The sequence below is a fragment of the Stegostoma tigrinum genome, chromosome 3 (genome assembly GCF_030684315.1).
Source record: "Stegostoma tigrinum isolate sSteTig4 chromosome 3, sSteTig4.hap1, whole genome shotgun sequence".
In the NCBI taxonomy this organism is placed as follows: domain Eukaryota; kingdom Metazoa; phylum Chordata; class Chondrichthyes; order Orectolobiformes; family Stegostomatidae; genus Stegostoma; species Stegostoma tigrinum.
Window position 1 is genome coordinate 13516636 of NC_081356.1, and position 15057 is coordinate 13531692.

At 41.0% G+C, this 15057-nt stretch overlaps 1 protein-coding gene across 7 annotated transcripts in view; it reads right to left on the reverse strand.

Moving 5' to 3' along the window:
* slc20a2 (solute carrier family 20 member 2) overlaps nt 1-15057 on the reverse strand; it is an 85754-nt gene that overhangs the window by 13686 nt on the left and 57011 nt on the right. For all 7 annotated transcript variants that reach the window (XR_007247136.2, XM_048526796.2, XM_048526793.2 and 4 more), the window contains 6 exons: nt 13555-13695; nt 10397-10482; nt 10195-10291; nt 8474-8593; nt 8171-8374; nt 4639-5242 (listed from right to left, as the gene is read on the reverse strand). Coding sequence is in view for 6 of the 7 variants with exons in the window: in XM_048526796.2 (XP_048382753.1) it covers nt 4639-5242; nt 8171-8374; nt 8474-8593; nt 10195-10291; nt 10397-10482; nt 13555-13695 (1252 nt within the window). In the remaining variant the exon portion in view is untranslated. The remainder of the gene's footprint in view (nt 1-4638; nt 5243-8170; nt 8375-8473; nt 8594-10194; nt 10292-10396; nt 10483-13554; nt 13696-15057) is intronic.

Consider the following 15057-nt stretch of genomic DNA (forward strand, 5'->3'; position numbering starts at 1 on the left):
AAATGAAAATAGCAAGAGTGAAAAAAGGATTGCAAGTGTAAACACTAGAGATAGAAGTTGACCCCTTATATTACACACACTTCATGACAGTCACACATCACACCCATCAAAAAAAACTGAGTTGACAACATCGTCCAAACAGACCACGTTCACTTATAAATTTAACTACAGTGCTTATCACAGCCTGCTTTTCCTGGAAGTACAGCAGTAGATCTAGTTCAACGTCACTGCAGTTATCAGGAGACAGGTTTTAACGGAGTTTATCAGGGCTTGGAAAAAATGCAGCTTCAAATCCAGGAGGTTGGTCGTTGCGGATTCAAGCCCCATCCTCATCCCACTCCTAACTGTACAGCAATTGTATTATCATCAATAACAATGAGGCTTAAAAAGGCGTAAAAAACCCACAACTTGCTGATTCATAGGCAATAGTGCTTCCACTGAGCAAAGGCACTTTGATTGGCTCAAAATGGAATTTCTGCTGTATTATTTAGTATTTTCTATTACCCAAGTCACGACCATTCTGACCTAACACTCGTGATTGACAATGGTTCTTGAAAGCTTCCCCTTCAATCCCCATTTCAGGCAGCCAACAATTCAGAACAAGTCAATCCCATTTCTCCAACAACCAAGTTCACCTGCTCACTCCCACCTAAGAGAATTCAACTGCAAGGATTAGTTCAGTTAGTTATGAGACTCAAAGACAACTTGCACAAAATACAGCATTTGAGAGTTAAAAGTGGTTGTGCTCCACGATTAGATTTCAGATCAATGAAACATGGCTTCTACTAACTCAATCTTGGAGTTCAAACAGTGGGTCATAACCTCAACCATTAACAGTGCTGACCAACAACCTGTGCATTTCTCAAAAGCTACAGCCAGCATACTTTGGGGAAGTGTCAGAGTGATGTAAAAGGTAATCACGCCTTGTTGTGTTTACTGAACTTATTGCAGGTCTAATTTCACCCTCTGATCCAAGTTTCTATATCTACACAGGACTGCTATTTTTACAAACTTAAAATAAAGTAAATAAGTAATTTTACAGTTACAAGCCTCCCAATTTAGAAAGTCAGCAATAAAGGATTCAAAAAAGGCAGAGTCCATCTCATGCGTAGATTAAAGTGCCATATCTAGCTTCCATTCTAGAAAAGGTGTTGAAGCACTTCAGGAAATGGAAAAAAAGTTTTACAAGGATCTAATCAGAACTGATAACTAGCAAAGATAGAGCAGGCTACAGTACTTTGCAATGCAGGGGAAAAAAATTTGATAGCTCCAAAACATTTAAACGGTTTAACAATGTCAATGTGCAGAGATCTTCTCCCCTTCTAGAGTTTGCAGTAGAAATAAAAGAACATTAATACAAAAGAAGCCACCAACACGGAATAATTTAGGAGAAACTGTGTTACACAGAATGGAGCTTGTCACATGGTCATTGACAAGATTTAAAGAAGAAATGAGGACAGAGAGAATACAGAAACACATAACTAGTGAGAAAGGACAAATAAATAGGAGATGGTGTGCAAGATATAAACATCAAGTTGAACAATTTACACAATATAACTTGCTTCAGTGCAGATTTGATGTAATTCTATGACTAAAGCTGTATGATTTATGTAAAAGTGTCAAAATATATAAAATAGTACTGCCCAAAAGCACACTGAGCTCTGAATTCAAAGCAATAATGCAAGGACATTTACTAATATCTGACAAATGAGAAAGTAACTGGAGGTTTCTGCAATTCATGTCCAAAATTCTCCGAGAAGAATTGCATGCTTCTGTTCAGACAAAGGGCTTACAGAGGAAGTGCCCAATGAGTCAGCATTGGGCACTGACTGAGAAACCCCCCATTTGAACCATTTTCAAATCTTCAGTGGTCATTGATAACCTTGGGGGAAGGGCGCGAAAGGAGGATAGGGTCAAAAGTGACCAATAAATCCATAATCAGCATTTTCAGTTTGTCTTCAGATACTGGTTACATTTTCCACCCACCCCACCCCCCCCACCTCAAGCTTTTGATCATAGGCCTGATAGTTGGAAATCTTTCTTCACGCAGAATGTCTTAGTGTTCCAAAGGCGGTACAGGCATAGGAAATCTGTATATTTATGGACACTCCCACACATGTACAGTGCAAAAATCAAGGAAACAGCTTGTCTGGCAGTTATTAAAACGTCAATGCAGCTGAACGATAGCAAATTCAGAAGTGTCTAAGAAAGAACATGTGCAAAAATAATATAACGTGCATTGATCTCTTCTGACCTCATGTCATCAGAAAACAGTTCACAGCCAATTTGGACACAGCAAGCTCCCACACAAGCAGGTAATCTGTTATAGTGAACTCAGATGTGGAACAAATTAGTTGCAAAGATATTGGACAGAATCCTGAAAGAACTATCCTGTTGTTCCTCAAATTCTATGCAATCTCTCATATTCACCCAAGGGGAGAGAGAGAAAATCTTGATTCAACGTCACATCTGCATTTGATAATGCAGCATCTTCAAACTTCAGATTGGAATGTCAATCTAGATCATTTCTCCTAGTCTCTAATCAATTGGCTCAAAATTTATAAGTCTTGATAACAAGCATCCACGATATATAAAAATTTCCAGGAATGCCTCTGATAAGACGGTGACTATTACAAAAGAAAGCTTGGGTAGAGAATGAAATTTTCTTTTGCTGGATGGAAGAGTAGAGCTTCAAAAGCATTAATTTCAAATAAACCTGTTGGACTATAACCTGGCGTTGAGAGACTGCTGACTTTGTCCACTCCAGTCCAAACACCAGCACCCCCAGATCTTGTCCTCCTGAAGGTGCAGTGCTCGGATGGACAATTTCACATGTGAACCCAAATGGTGTGGCACTACTGAGATTAATTCAGGGGACTGAAACCCAACCCAATTTCGTTTTCTTCAGAAGGAAGCATAGATGGGAGTAAACAGATCAAAAAGGGGAACAGGAGAACATTTTATCTGTTGCAATTGAAACCTGCAGCTTTCCCCTCTTTCTTAAATCTGGTTACAAAACCAGCACATTGAACAAGTATGGGACTACTAATTGCTTCCGACATTTCAGGAACCACAAAGAGGCACAGAACATCTAATACTGTAGTGCTGCACTCTCAAATCTCCTCCAAAAAGACAGCATCTCCAAAGAGTGAAAATCTGTTCATCCTCTTGGATGGAGGTGAAAGAGCCATGTTCTGTTCAAAATAACAGTAGTGGGAGCAAGAGGAGGAGGAGATTTTCCCAATGACCTAATCCAATGCTTATTGTTTTATCTGGGACAGATTCTGGTCAATCACCTCATTATAGTTTGTAGTATATAAACTACATTATTTTCCTACATTATGAACATATTAATTAATAAGAAAGAAGAGGAGGCCATTCAAGCATCCGAGCCTGTCCTGTAATAAGGTCACGGCTATCCAACAGTAATCTCAAAGCTGTACCCCTGCCTACTTGTGATAACTTTAAAACCTTGTTTGACGAGAATCTAACAAGAATCTATTGGGCACTTTGGAGGTTCAGTGATTAACACTGCTGCCTCAGTGCTTGGGACCCAGGTTTGATTCCAGGCTTGGGTGACTGCCGATGGCGTTTACACACATTCTCCCTGTGTCTGCATGGGTTTCCAGCTACCATCAGTTCTGATGAGGGGTCATCAGGCTTGAAACATTAATTGATTTTTATTTTTTTCTTCACGGATGTTGCCAGACCTGCTCAGCTTTTCCAGCAAGTTCTGTTTTTGTGCCTGATCTACAGCATCCACAGTCCTTTTGGTTTTTATTTAAGGTGAGTCTTGGTTTTTGAAGGTTTTAAGTCAAGCCAAGGCAAATACAAATGCAAGCCACGATTTTACTTAAACTGCTAGGTGGTTTCATAAATGGCTGTTACTGCTTCCTTGATGCTCATCCACCTTTAGCATTTCACATGACTTGGCACTGGTTTCATGCAAAGCTTACTTATTAAATCCAAATGGACATGCAGCCAGAAAGTTAAGTTTGCAGTACTGTTCGATTCAACTCGACCTACACAGTCAGTCCATGGGCCAAAGTTTGGGTTCAGAGGAATGCGCAAATATATGGTTCGTATTTGTGGAACTTTTCCAGAGGCATCTTGGCAAGTTAAACTTTGACCACTTGAGCTTAAAAAAAAACAAAAAGCGGAAGCACTGTAAAACAAAAAAGGTTAATAGGATACTGTTTACTACTTCTAAACACCATCTGGGTGCATGTTGAGAATTAGTCATCTGAAGGTGCACCTGGCACATTTTGGGAAACAGTGGGCTCTGGGAGGCATGTGAATGGTAATATTATTGAATGTGACAAGTTTCCATCGAGTTTTGTATTTTAGTTTTCTATTTCAGAATTGAAGCTCAGATACCAAAGTATATTTGACGAGCTTCAAACAAAACAATGTTCAGAGATAATCAGGGCAAATTTTAAATTCTTCCCTCCCTTTACACTGTGCGTGCTCAAGTCTCAAGAGCAGACTTTAACCTTTTGCCTTACGGAGTGAGAATTCTATTGGCTGAGGCACAGATGACCCACAAGATGGTGTTGTCTTTGGCATGGGTGGCTGCTTTATAAAGCATCACAGCATTTAGTGGAAATGATAAAGATAAATGATTTTATCTGAGCTTACCTAACATCATTGCCACCATGTGCAAATGACCCAAAGCAAGCAGTGAGGATCTGCAGGAAATGAAAGAGCAGATGGACTTGAGGCTTCTCCTCTTCCTCTTTGTCTTCATCTATGGCGTTTTCTGGTGGTGGCGGTGGCGGCGGTGGTAAAGGGTCACTCAGCTCACTGGCAAGCTTCAACTCCACCCCACCTTCCTCTGCCTCAATCTCAGCTTCAGCCACTGCATTGCAGTAGCTGGAATAGCTGTCGTAGCGTAGCCGCTTCTTAGAGTAGGAGGCCATTTCACCCACGAGCTTCTCACTGTCTTCCGTGCCCACAAAGTCAGAGGACTTGAAAGTTGGCTGGACAGGCATACCGCAGATAGCAGCAGTGTAACACGTGTAGCTGTTGTTGCGACGGAGAAGCCTGTAGGAATTTTCAGGCTGCGGCCGGTCATCAGTAACCTTGTCCAAGTGTATTCTGTGCAATAGATCTTTGTACAGGCCAGAGTCTTTGTGCACGGTATGGTACACGTGACCATCACTCCTTGTGTGCCCTTCAAAATTAAATGCACCGTTTGAAAATGGGGATTTCAGGCTGCCATTTGAGAGAGATGCTGCTCTACCTGCAGAAATTAAAAAAACAGGAGAATTCAGGTTTTAGTGTTGGAACGAGATCCATCCAAACAATGAAACCAACCATACAAAAGTTAGCTATGCCACAAATGGTATCACCTTTTCCCAGTGACAAATATCCAAACCACACCAAAGAAAAAGAAAAATCAACTTCTATGGCTCATGACCACCCTTTCCAGACAACCAAAGGTCAACAAGTGAACAACCTTGCCAGCGACCCCTGTAATACCAAGTGTACAAAGGAAAAACAAAACCCTCAAAAATCAGAAGTAGCCAATTTTGATCTCCTCCTCTAGTGAATTCCATTTGAGCCAAAATCAGAATCAACATCACATGGTAGGAACAATGTTAGGCAAACACAAAAAGAAAGTGTCAATCATTTCCACTGAATGGTACATTGTGCTTAAAAAATAACACACAGCCACCCATGCCAATAGCAATAATTTATTTTGTGGATCAGCTGTGCCTCCAGAGACAGACGGTCATGGGTTAAAGCTCACTCAAAGATTTGTGCAGTACAAGGGAGGGAAGGGTCACCATGGTTCAAACTGTTGACCCAGGATGGTTTGTAGACTCAGCAGTTTAAAAATAATTACAGCTCCTAATCCTAAACTGGAACTAAAATGATGAACCTTGCAGAGGCCTTCAATGTCATGAGGAATCCAAGAGAGGAGATAGGGTTCAACACAGCAACGAAAGGGCACATATTTAAGTTACATCACAAAGCATGAAGGAAACAGGGTTCAAAAAAATTGTCAAGAGGGCTGTTCAAATGTATAATTTCTGCCATAAATATTATTCAGTATGAAAATTTTTTTTTAAAAGACGTGCCACTGGAAGCAAACAGAACTAGGATTAGACAGATGAGAAGACTGGTGCTATAAAAAGTAAATGACTGGTAGACTAAAGCATCTACTGACTATTCAGAACTGCCCCACATACAAACAATTAGGTAGCTTTGTACTTCACTTAGAAAGATTTGCCTTTATTGGTCAGTGCATTGATTACAGGGTTCGAAGTCGCATAGCAGCTGTAAAAGGTACTAGTTAGGCCATTTTTGTAATACTACATTAAATTCTGCTCTCCTTGCTATAGGAGATGTTAAACTTGTAAATCTGTTCTGAGCTCTTTTCAAGGATGTTGCCAGGGCTGGAGGGTTTGAGTTATAGGGAGAGGCTGAATAGGCTGGGGCTATATTCCCTCGAGCATCAGCACTTGAGGGGTGACCTTATAGAGGTTTATAAAAGCATGAGAGGCATGGATAGGGTGAACAGTCAAGGTACTTACCCCAAAAGAAGGGGAGCAAGAGCTAGGAGGACGTAGATTTAAGGTGAGAAGGGGACCTGAGGGGCAACTTTTTCGCAGAGGGTGATGAGTATACAGAATGAGTTGCCAGAGGCTGGTATAATTACAACATTTAAAAGACATCTGGATGGGTATATGAATAGGAAGGGTTTAAGAGGAATATGGGTCAAATGATGGCAAAAGGACTTGATTAGTTCAGCATATCTGGTAGGCATGGACAAGTTGGACCGAAGGGTCTGTTTTCGTGCTGTATAATCTAGGATTCTATGATCAATTCCACAGCATCAGTACCGAAGTTGAAAGGGATTTTTAAAAAAAAAAAAGCAGCTTCTATGCAGTCACTGAGGAGATATGAAAGGCATCAGCAAGTTGTACAATGCAGAAGCCAAAAGGCAGCAGCTGCTACACACTTTGGCTGAAACCGGATGGGCAATCCAACAAGCTCATGAAACCACTAGTGTTTTCAAGCCAGAAAGAAAAGGAAGTAAAATTAGTCACTGCCAGTCTGGCTGGTTCCACCTTCCCACGCAGTGGTTTCCCTCCACAATTACTTTGGCCAGTGGACAGTGACTGATGAAAGTATTTATGAACAACAAAAACATATGTTGCATTGGCCCATATTCTTAGTATGCTGTACTTGTATTTTAAAGTCTTTAGGCAAAGCTCCTTGAGCATCCCTGTGTAGCAGTCAGGAAATCCAGGAAGGATAACACTTCAGAGGTGGACTGGAATTTCTCTGGAGTCATTTGGGTATCAAAACAAATTGATAACATAAAACAAATGGCGGGTGCTGAAAATCTGAAACAAAAAACAGCGCTTTGGAGAAACTCAGTGGGTCTGGTAGCCACTTTGAGGAAAAAAAGCTACTGCTTCAAGTCCACTGTCCTGTCAAAAGATGCTGCCCGACCTGCTGGGTTTCTCCAACACTGTTTTGTTGAAGACTGTGAATTGGTTGTCTAAGTTCAATCCCGAGATCAATGCAAGTAAATCAAATCAGTACTGATACAAGACAAGTCAAATTATTTCACCTGCACAGCAAGTTTCAGATCTCCAAATTAATCAAAAAGTACATACAATGTTATAAAAGAAAGGCACTTTTCCTATTTGTTGCACAAGGGAAATAGAATGGGCGTGCGGAAAGATCTGGTTAACAATGCTGTGCAATGGAGCAGGGGAGATGATAGCTACGTAGTCACTTCGCTGGACTAGTAAACTAGAAGGGACATGGTAGTTGGTGAAATTTGAATTTTTTTTAAAACATCTGAAAATAAAAGCTGGTGAAACTTTAACTGACTTCGTAAAATCCATCTGGTTACTAATGACCTTTAGAAAAGAAAGCTCATTATCCTAGCCCTAGGTTGATGTGGTACTATGCCCCATCAAGTCTGAATTACAAGGAAGAGGTCTCCAATGGCACTTGGGACAAAGCAAGCAAACGAGGAACAGTGAGAGGAACAAAAGGTAACACATTTAAACAAAATAGATAATTCAAATCTGCACTGTCAGAAAAAGTTCGTGAAAATGTAGAAAACACCTTGACTGAGACACACTCATGGCTGTAACTATACGGGAAGGAAGTCATCCAAGCAGGCCAAGAATGGCATTTGACTCACCATTTGAAACTCCAGTTGATCCAGCAACAACATGGCTATCTGGGATTCCTCCAGCATCCTCACAGATATCACCTGTTAGAGGCAGCACTGACTCATCCCCAACCTTTGTGCCTGGCAGCTCTTTAAATACCGATGTGTCTTCGTCTTGGCTCTTATCAAGGCTTTCGTCTGATATCCTGGACAGCACGTTTTGTTTCAGTTTACCTGAAAAACAAAAGGTAGATGGGTCAGTTCTAACTTTAACCAGGGTTCAATTCCCAATAGCTACAGTTCAACCTTTTTTTTTTGATAGCAGGTACTTACTTTCTATTTTCCTCTTCATCCAAGGGCATACCAACAACCACACAATGATTGCACACAGCAGCGCTCCACCAAGGGTGATCACTATTATTGCCCAGAATGGGAGACCGTCCAACCCTAACACTGTAAGAGGAAAAATATAACTCCATTAAATAATTTATTGAGGCTCAGTAATTTAATTTGAAAATCCAGAGCACAGTTTGCAATCCATCTATTAGGATGAAGAGCAGCTATTCACAGCCTTGGAGATGGCACAGCACGGAAACGGGTCCTTTGGTTAAGCCTGTCCACGATGACTAGATATCTCAAATTAATCTCATCCCATTTGCCAGCATTTGATCCATGACCCTCTAAATTCTTCGTATTCATACACCCATCCAGAAATTGGACCAGGCTCCAACAATTCTTTTGGTAGTTCATTCCTCAGAATGTCTATTCCATTAAAAAAAATGAGGGCCAGTCTGCATTACAACTCTATTTGCCAATCTTCGATGGGGGGGGGGGGGGGGGGTGGTGGTGTGGAGAGAGATATTGTTTCATGGAAGTCAATGTTGCTGCCAAGGCCAGCATTTGCTGCCATCTAGTATGGTTGTTCAGAAAGTGATAAGCTGCAATCCACACACTAAACGCTAGTCAGTGAACATTCCTCACTCTGGACTTATTATGGAGCAAAAAGGTAATTGATGAAGCACTAAACATGGCTTGGCCTAGGATACTACTCTGAAGAACTCCTACAGAGGCTGGAAGTTAGATGAAGGGTCTGATGAAGGGTCTAGGCCCGAAACGTCAGCTTTTGTGCTCCTGAGATGCTGCTTGGCCTGCTGTGTTCATCCAGCCTCACATTTTATTATCTTGGAATCTCCAGCATCTGCAGTTCCCATTATCTCTGGAAGTTAGATGACTTTAGTTAGCAACCACAACCATCTTTTGTGTTAGATACAACCCTAAGCCATGGAAGGTTTTCCTCTATTCCCTTAAACATAAGTTTTGCTGGGGCTCTGTTATAGTTCTTGACCAAATGGTGACTGGAGGTCAAAAAGCAAAGAAAAAACCCTCTCCCCTCAGAGCTCTGGGAAATTTCCTGGAGTATAATTTCAAAGCTCAGCACATTACAAAATATTATTGTGTCAAATTGGTAACTAACATTCCCATTTTGGTAGATAGAGGACAGGAGCTCAGGAAGCCAAAATGCTTAAGCATGCCAAACAAAGGCACAAATTTTATTTGAAGCAACTTAAATTTACATAATTTCTAGTTACAATTAAAAAGCGTTGCAAGAGTTTCTTCCAAACAAACTCATTACTTCTGATAGATCCAAGGTCATTAATTTATACAGTGTTTCTCTGTTGACAAGCGTTGCTTAGCTACAAAGCTATCCTGGAATTAGAACGCAGACGGCATCCAGAAAGTAGTTAGATCTAACTCTAGTTCCTATTTTAATAGCCAGTTATTATAAACACAACAGGATTGAGGAGGATAAAACAATCTGTTGACTTGTCCAGTGAGGTCACCTTTGATTTGCTTGTTCCTAGTTAGTGCTTCCACGAGTTAACCAATAATTGTCAAAATGTAGATGGAAGAAATTAAACTTTGATTTCAGTGCAAAATGCATGATGCTGAATTTTTAGAATAAGGGGCAGGTGAAAAAAGGATTTCCTGGTAGCTATTGCAAAAGACCAATTTCATCCCCTATAGGCCTAAACCACCATCCAAGAGATACTTACATGGAGCTCCTGTGAATAAAATTGAGAAGGTATTGATCCCTACAGTAGCAGCATAAAACAGTGGGAGTGCACGTAGGCCATTCGGCACTGGATCATCCTACAGAAATTGCAACACAATTAGAAAAATCAGGGTCAGAGGAGGAGATAAGATGGTGCTGTGAAATTGCAAGATTAATGTCATCTTAAAACAAAAAACACTTACCTTTTTCAAGATGAAAAATCGAATTAAGACGAAGAGTAGGCCAGACATGGCCCCAGAAAGAAGCGGGGATATGAACCAGGAGGCAACTGCAAAGACAAATTACACATGGCAAAGCAAGGAAAAGCAAAAAAAGAAAACACTTGAAACAGCACAATTCACCCAAAGAATGCAACTGGAAAACGAAACAGACTGCAGTCTGAATTTAAGAGAGATTTTATGGGCGAGATAAATGACAACGTGCCACTATATGGCCATTTATCTCACACTGGAAATCACACACTTTAGCAGAGCCGTAGCTAGCAGGGCAGTTTCAGCTAAAGAGGCTCTGCAGTCATCAGTAAACAAACCAAAAGGGAGACCCCATCCATTCTTTGTACTTTCAGTTCAAAGTACAGACTATGAAACTGGCCTAGGCCCTCAATAGATTGGGAATCAAGGCCATTTTACCAAATTCACCTCAAAAAACAATTCAACATTTAACAGGTTAACAAGGCAGTAGAAGGCTGAAGGAATATAGGAACAGAGCAATAAACAGAAAGAGCTTATTGGGCCAAACATCCAATTTCAGTTGCTTGTTTGTTCAGGGCAGCTTTTTGGAAACTGATCACAATGCAAAAAAATTTTTAAAAATTGTTTGCTTATCAATGGGTAGGGTAAACAAGAAACAAAGCCTGTGAACACTTGATTTTTGCTGAAATGGGTCAGGGCACAACTTAGGTTAAACATCAGCAGGATGGGCTGTCCCAATGGTGATTTCTCACCTGGTATGAAAAGAGATTCAAGTAGACAGGATGTTTCCAAAGAAAAATGCTCAGAATCAAATTCTAATAGCTTGGCCTGGGGCAGAGGGTGCCCCTCTACTTTTGGGCATGGCCTTCATTGGGCTTAGAGAACATTCAGAATTTCCGTGCATCTATACCTATAAACCTTACAATATTCTTGCTCAAATGAATAGTACAAAAGTAAATCCATATCTGGTACAAGCAGCGGTAGTGTAGTAAATGATAAACAGGTGCTTGCACTTCATGTTACTCTTGACAACATTTTTTTCTGTTCTTCTGACCATCCACTCTTGTTCAAAACTTCAGTCTTATCCTATTCCAAAAACCAACCTGGCTTAACTGAGACTACAGATCTCACTGCCCTACAGGAGCCACTGCTGCCTGAAGCCTTAAATCTCTTGATACTCAATGCTATTCACTATCCACCTTCAACCCCTTAAGTGATAAAATTCCTTATGCAATCCCAAAACACTTGCAAGCCCCAAAACCACCATCACCACATAACACCACGGCTGAGCCACTGCGAGTGCCACATTTCCCCAATGCAAGCCATCATGCATCTCTCTCCAACCCACCCACAACGAAATATGCCTTAGCTATCCATGACTAAGCTCTGGCATTTCTTGCACAAAACACTGCTGCTCCCCTTTTCTTAAAGGTTTCCCTAAGACTGGAATACTGGCAATCCTGAAAGGAAGTACCATGAAACACACGTCTCTAAATAAAACAAACACAACAACAAACTCCAAAATGAAGCTAAAAATCTGTGTGGAGCAAAATGGGAGACAATTGTTAACTGGAACAAGATAAAAGTTCTTTTACTAACTTTGATACTGCAGAGATGTAAAACATAGGAAAAAAAGGAATACACTGCCTGCAAACTTGCAGGGAGGTTCAACTGAGGAAACCAAAGAGGGCATTGGATGGTTATTTGGATAGAAATGGTGTGCAGACATATGGAGTAAAAAAGGTGGGGGACTGGCACTAGATAAGAGCTGATGCAGGCACAAGGGGCCAAACTGGACCCCTTCATAATAATGGCATTAGTGGTACGAACAGTTACTATTTTTGGAACTTAAAGCTAGGGGGCATAAATTCAAGTTGCCATTAATAACTTTCGCAGGAGCGTGAGCTTTCTGCCACATGGAGTATGGATACATCCGAGTGAGAGCTGTGAAATAAGTGACATTAGCGTTTATTTCGGGCCAAAGTTTTTGTTGCTTCTGCTATGGGACTTCTCACATCTCTCAGCTCAAGTATAAATACTCTCCCGTTTCTGACCAGCTTATGAAGTGCCTTCAAGGGAGGGTCAAGCACTATATTAGTGAAAAACCTTCAATTGTGATAGACAGCCACCGCCAGCAAGCTGAAAAAGGATTTATCCAAATCCAGCACAGATCAAGTGAATTTGTGCCAGCTACACATGAACTTCTTGATGTTGAGCTAACCCTCATCAGCTGACAGCTGATAAAGGCAATGCCTGTTAACACATTTTTTTTTAAACTTTTGAAGTAAAGCCCATATACTGCATAGAAACCTATGGACCCTACTGGAGCACACTACATACCCTACCGACTGGCAACAGCTCTCAGTCAATGAAACACTTCCTGGTGAAATGCAAACATTGCCAAATCACATTCTTTAACTAACCAGAGTACGAAGTCTCTGACTTCCACCTTCTAGAGAAAATCAAGACAACACTCAGTCAGTCAATCACCCAGGATAGGCAAGGCATGGTTTTTTACTTCACTTGGAGCACAAGTAATGGCTGGAGCCCATTTGAACTATTCAGGTCTGACCACTGCCCACGCTCTGAATGAAATCCAGGGGACATAAAGCAGTGAGCACTTAGACAAATTAGAACCATTGCCCGGCAACCAGGAAATAAAAATGGCTTGTGGCATCAGTCATCTATACTGCATCAGCGAAAGCTGCTGAAAATCAATTGTTAATTTTGACATCAACCTATAAATTCATCCACAGGCATGTGGACAAATAAGCTACATTTTGAAATAAGAGGAAACAGTAATAAATAAATGTGTTGATAGGTCAAGAGAGTGTAAATCATGATGAAGCCTTTATAGAGCCTTAGTACCCAAATTGACCTTGAGTCAAAAGGCATGTTTCAGTACATTTTTGGGGCTCTGCAGTTCTACAATGAGTACAAAAGGTTTTGCATGCTTTGCCAATACTACAGTCTACAAATTTGGAGTATACTGATGAGCAGAAAAACAAAGTGAGAGCATTGGTTAATTTGTAAATGTAAAGTGTACCCAAATCAGAATAGAAAACACTGAAGTAAGGAAGCTAGTATGACATGTAATTGTTAATCATTGCTCTCATGCATGATAAAAACAATAGGGAAAGGTCACTTACCTATCTTGATGAGCTGAATCCAACGAACACTATGAGCACCAAATGAAACTAGTGAGAAACCAATGGTAGCTCCAACTATGCAGTGAGTGCCTGATATTGGAAGCTTTAAAAATGAAGCAATCAGCTGCCAGATAGCAGAACCTAAATAAAAACATAAAACACGTTTACAAATTTGAGGAGCTAACACAAACTTACGTTGTCCTGGTTAATACTTATCCCTCAAATCAACAACCTGCAGAAGGAGATGATCTAGTCATTTTCACATTGGTTGGTTAGAGTCTGCTAAGCTTAAATTGGTGGTTTATTTTCTACAGTGCAACAGTGATTACATAGCCAAAACACAAAAACTATTTAAAGAAAAAAAAACAGCTGTAAAGTGCTTGTGATGTTTCTTTCTCAACTTCCAAGATCAACAAAAATACAATTTAATTCCTTCCTTTTCCCCCCCCAATATTAAAAAAATGGTTTGTACTGCAGCAACTTATCTGAAACCAGAGTTTGGAATTTGGTTCGTAGCCCCATTAAAAACTAGTTTACATGACTTGGCTCACTGGAACGGACACTGTCCTTAGAGACCTCAAACCTTACCTGGATCTGTGGTCCCCTTTCAACAGGCAGAGACTGAAACAGAACAACTGAAATCCCTCAAGTCACTTACATTGACTGGAACGGACAGGTGCTGACATGCCAGATTTAAGGATCAATTCTTACAAACAAAAATTCTTGTGGGGACAGTGAAAGAACAGGCAACAGACCAAGTTATTTAGCAGGCAGCCACCAGCCACCTGCACTTGCACCAGAACAATGAGAAATCAGCTCAAAGTAATACCAGAGAATCGATTACACTGCAAATTTCCCTCCTCCTAGAATCCCTACAGTGTGGAAACAGGCCCTGCGGCCCAGCCCGACCACAACAACCCTCAGAACATCCCACCCAGACCTATCCCCCTATAACCCACCTAATCTACACATCCCTGAATACTATAGACAATTGAGCACAGCCAACCCACCTAACCTGCACATCTTTGGACTGTGGGAGGAAACTAGAGCACCCAGAGAAAACCCACACAGACATGGGGGGAACGTGTAAACTCCACAGAGTCACCAGAGGGTGGAATCAAACCTGGGTTGCTGGCACTGAGACAGCAATGCTAACCACTGAGACAGCAATGCTAACCACTGAGACAGCAAATGCTAACCACTGAGACAGCAAATGCTAACCACTGAGACAGCAAATGCTAACCACTGAGACAGCAATGCTAACCACTGAGCCACCTGCACCAGAACAGGGAATTTATGAACTGACCAAAAAAATTACACTTCGTCAAAATCTCATCCCAGTTGAAAATCAGGGGACATGAGAGCAGTGAGCACTTAGACAAATTAGAACTGTTGCCCTGCAATCAGAAAACAAGCTTGGTTAATTGATGCATATTGGTTCGTGTGCCCACAAACACTAGCCTCAGCAGCACGAGAGGGAGTGCACCTAATAGTTTGACAAGT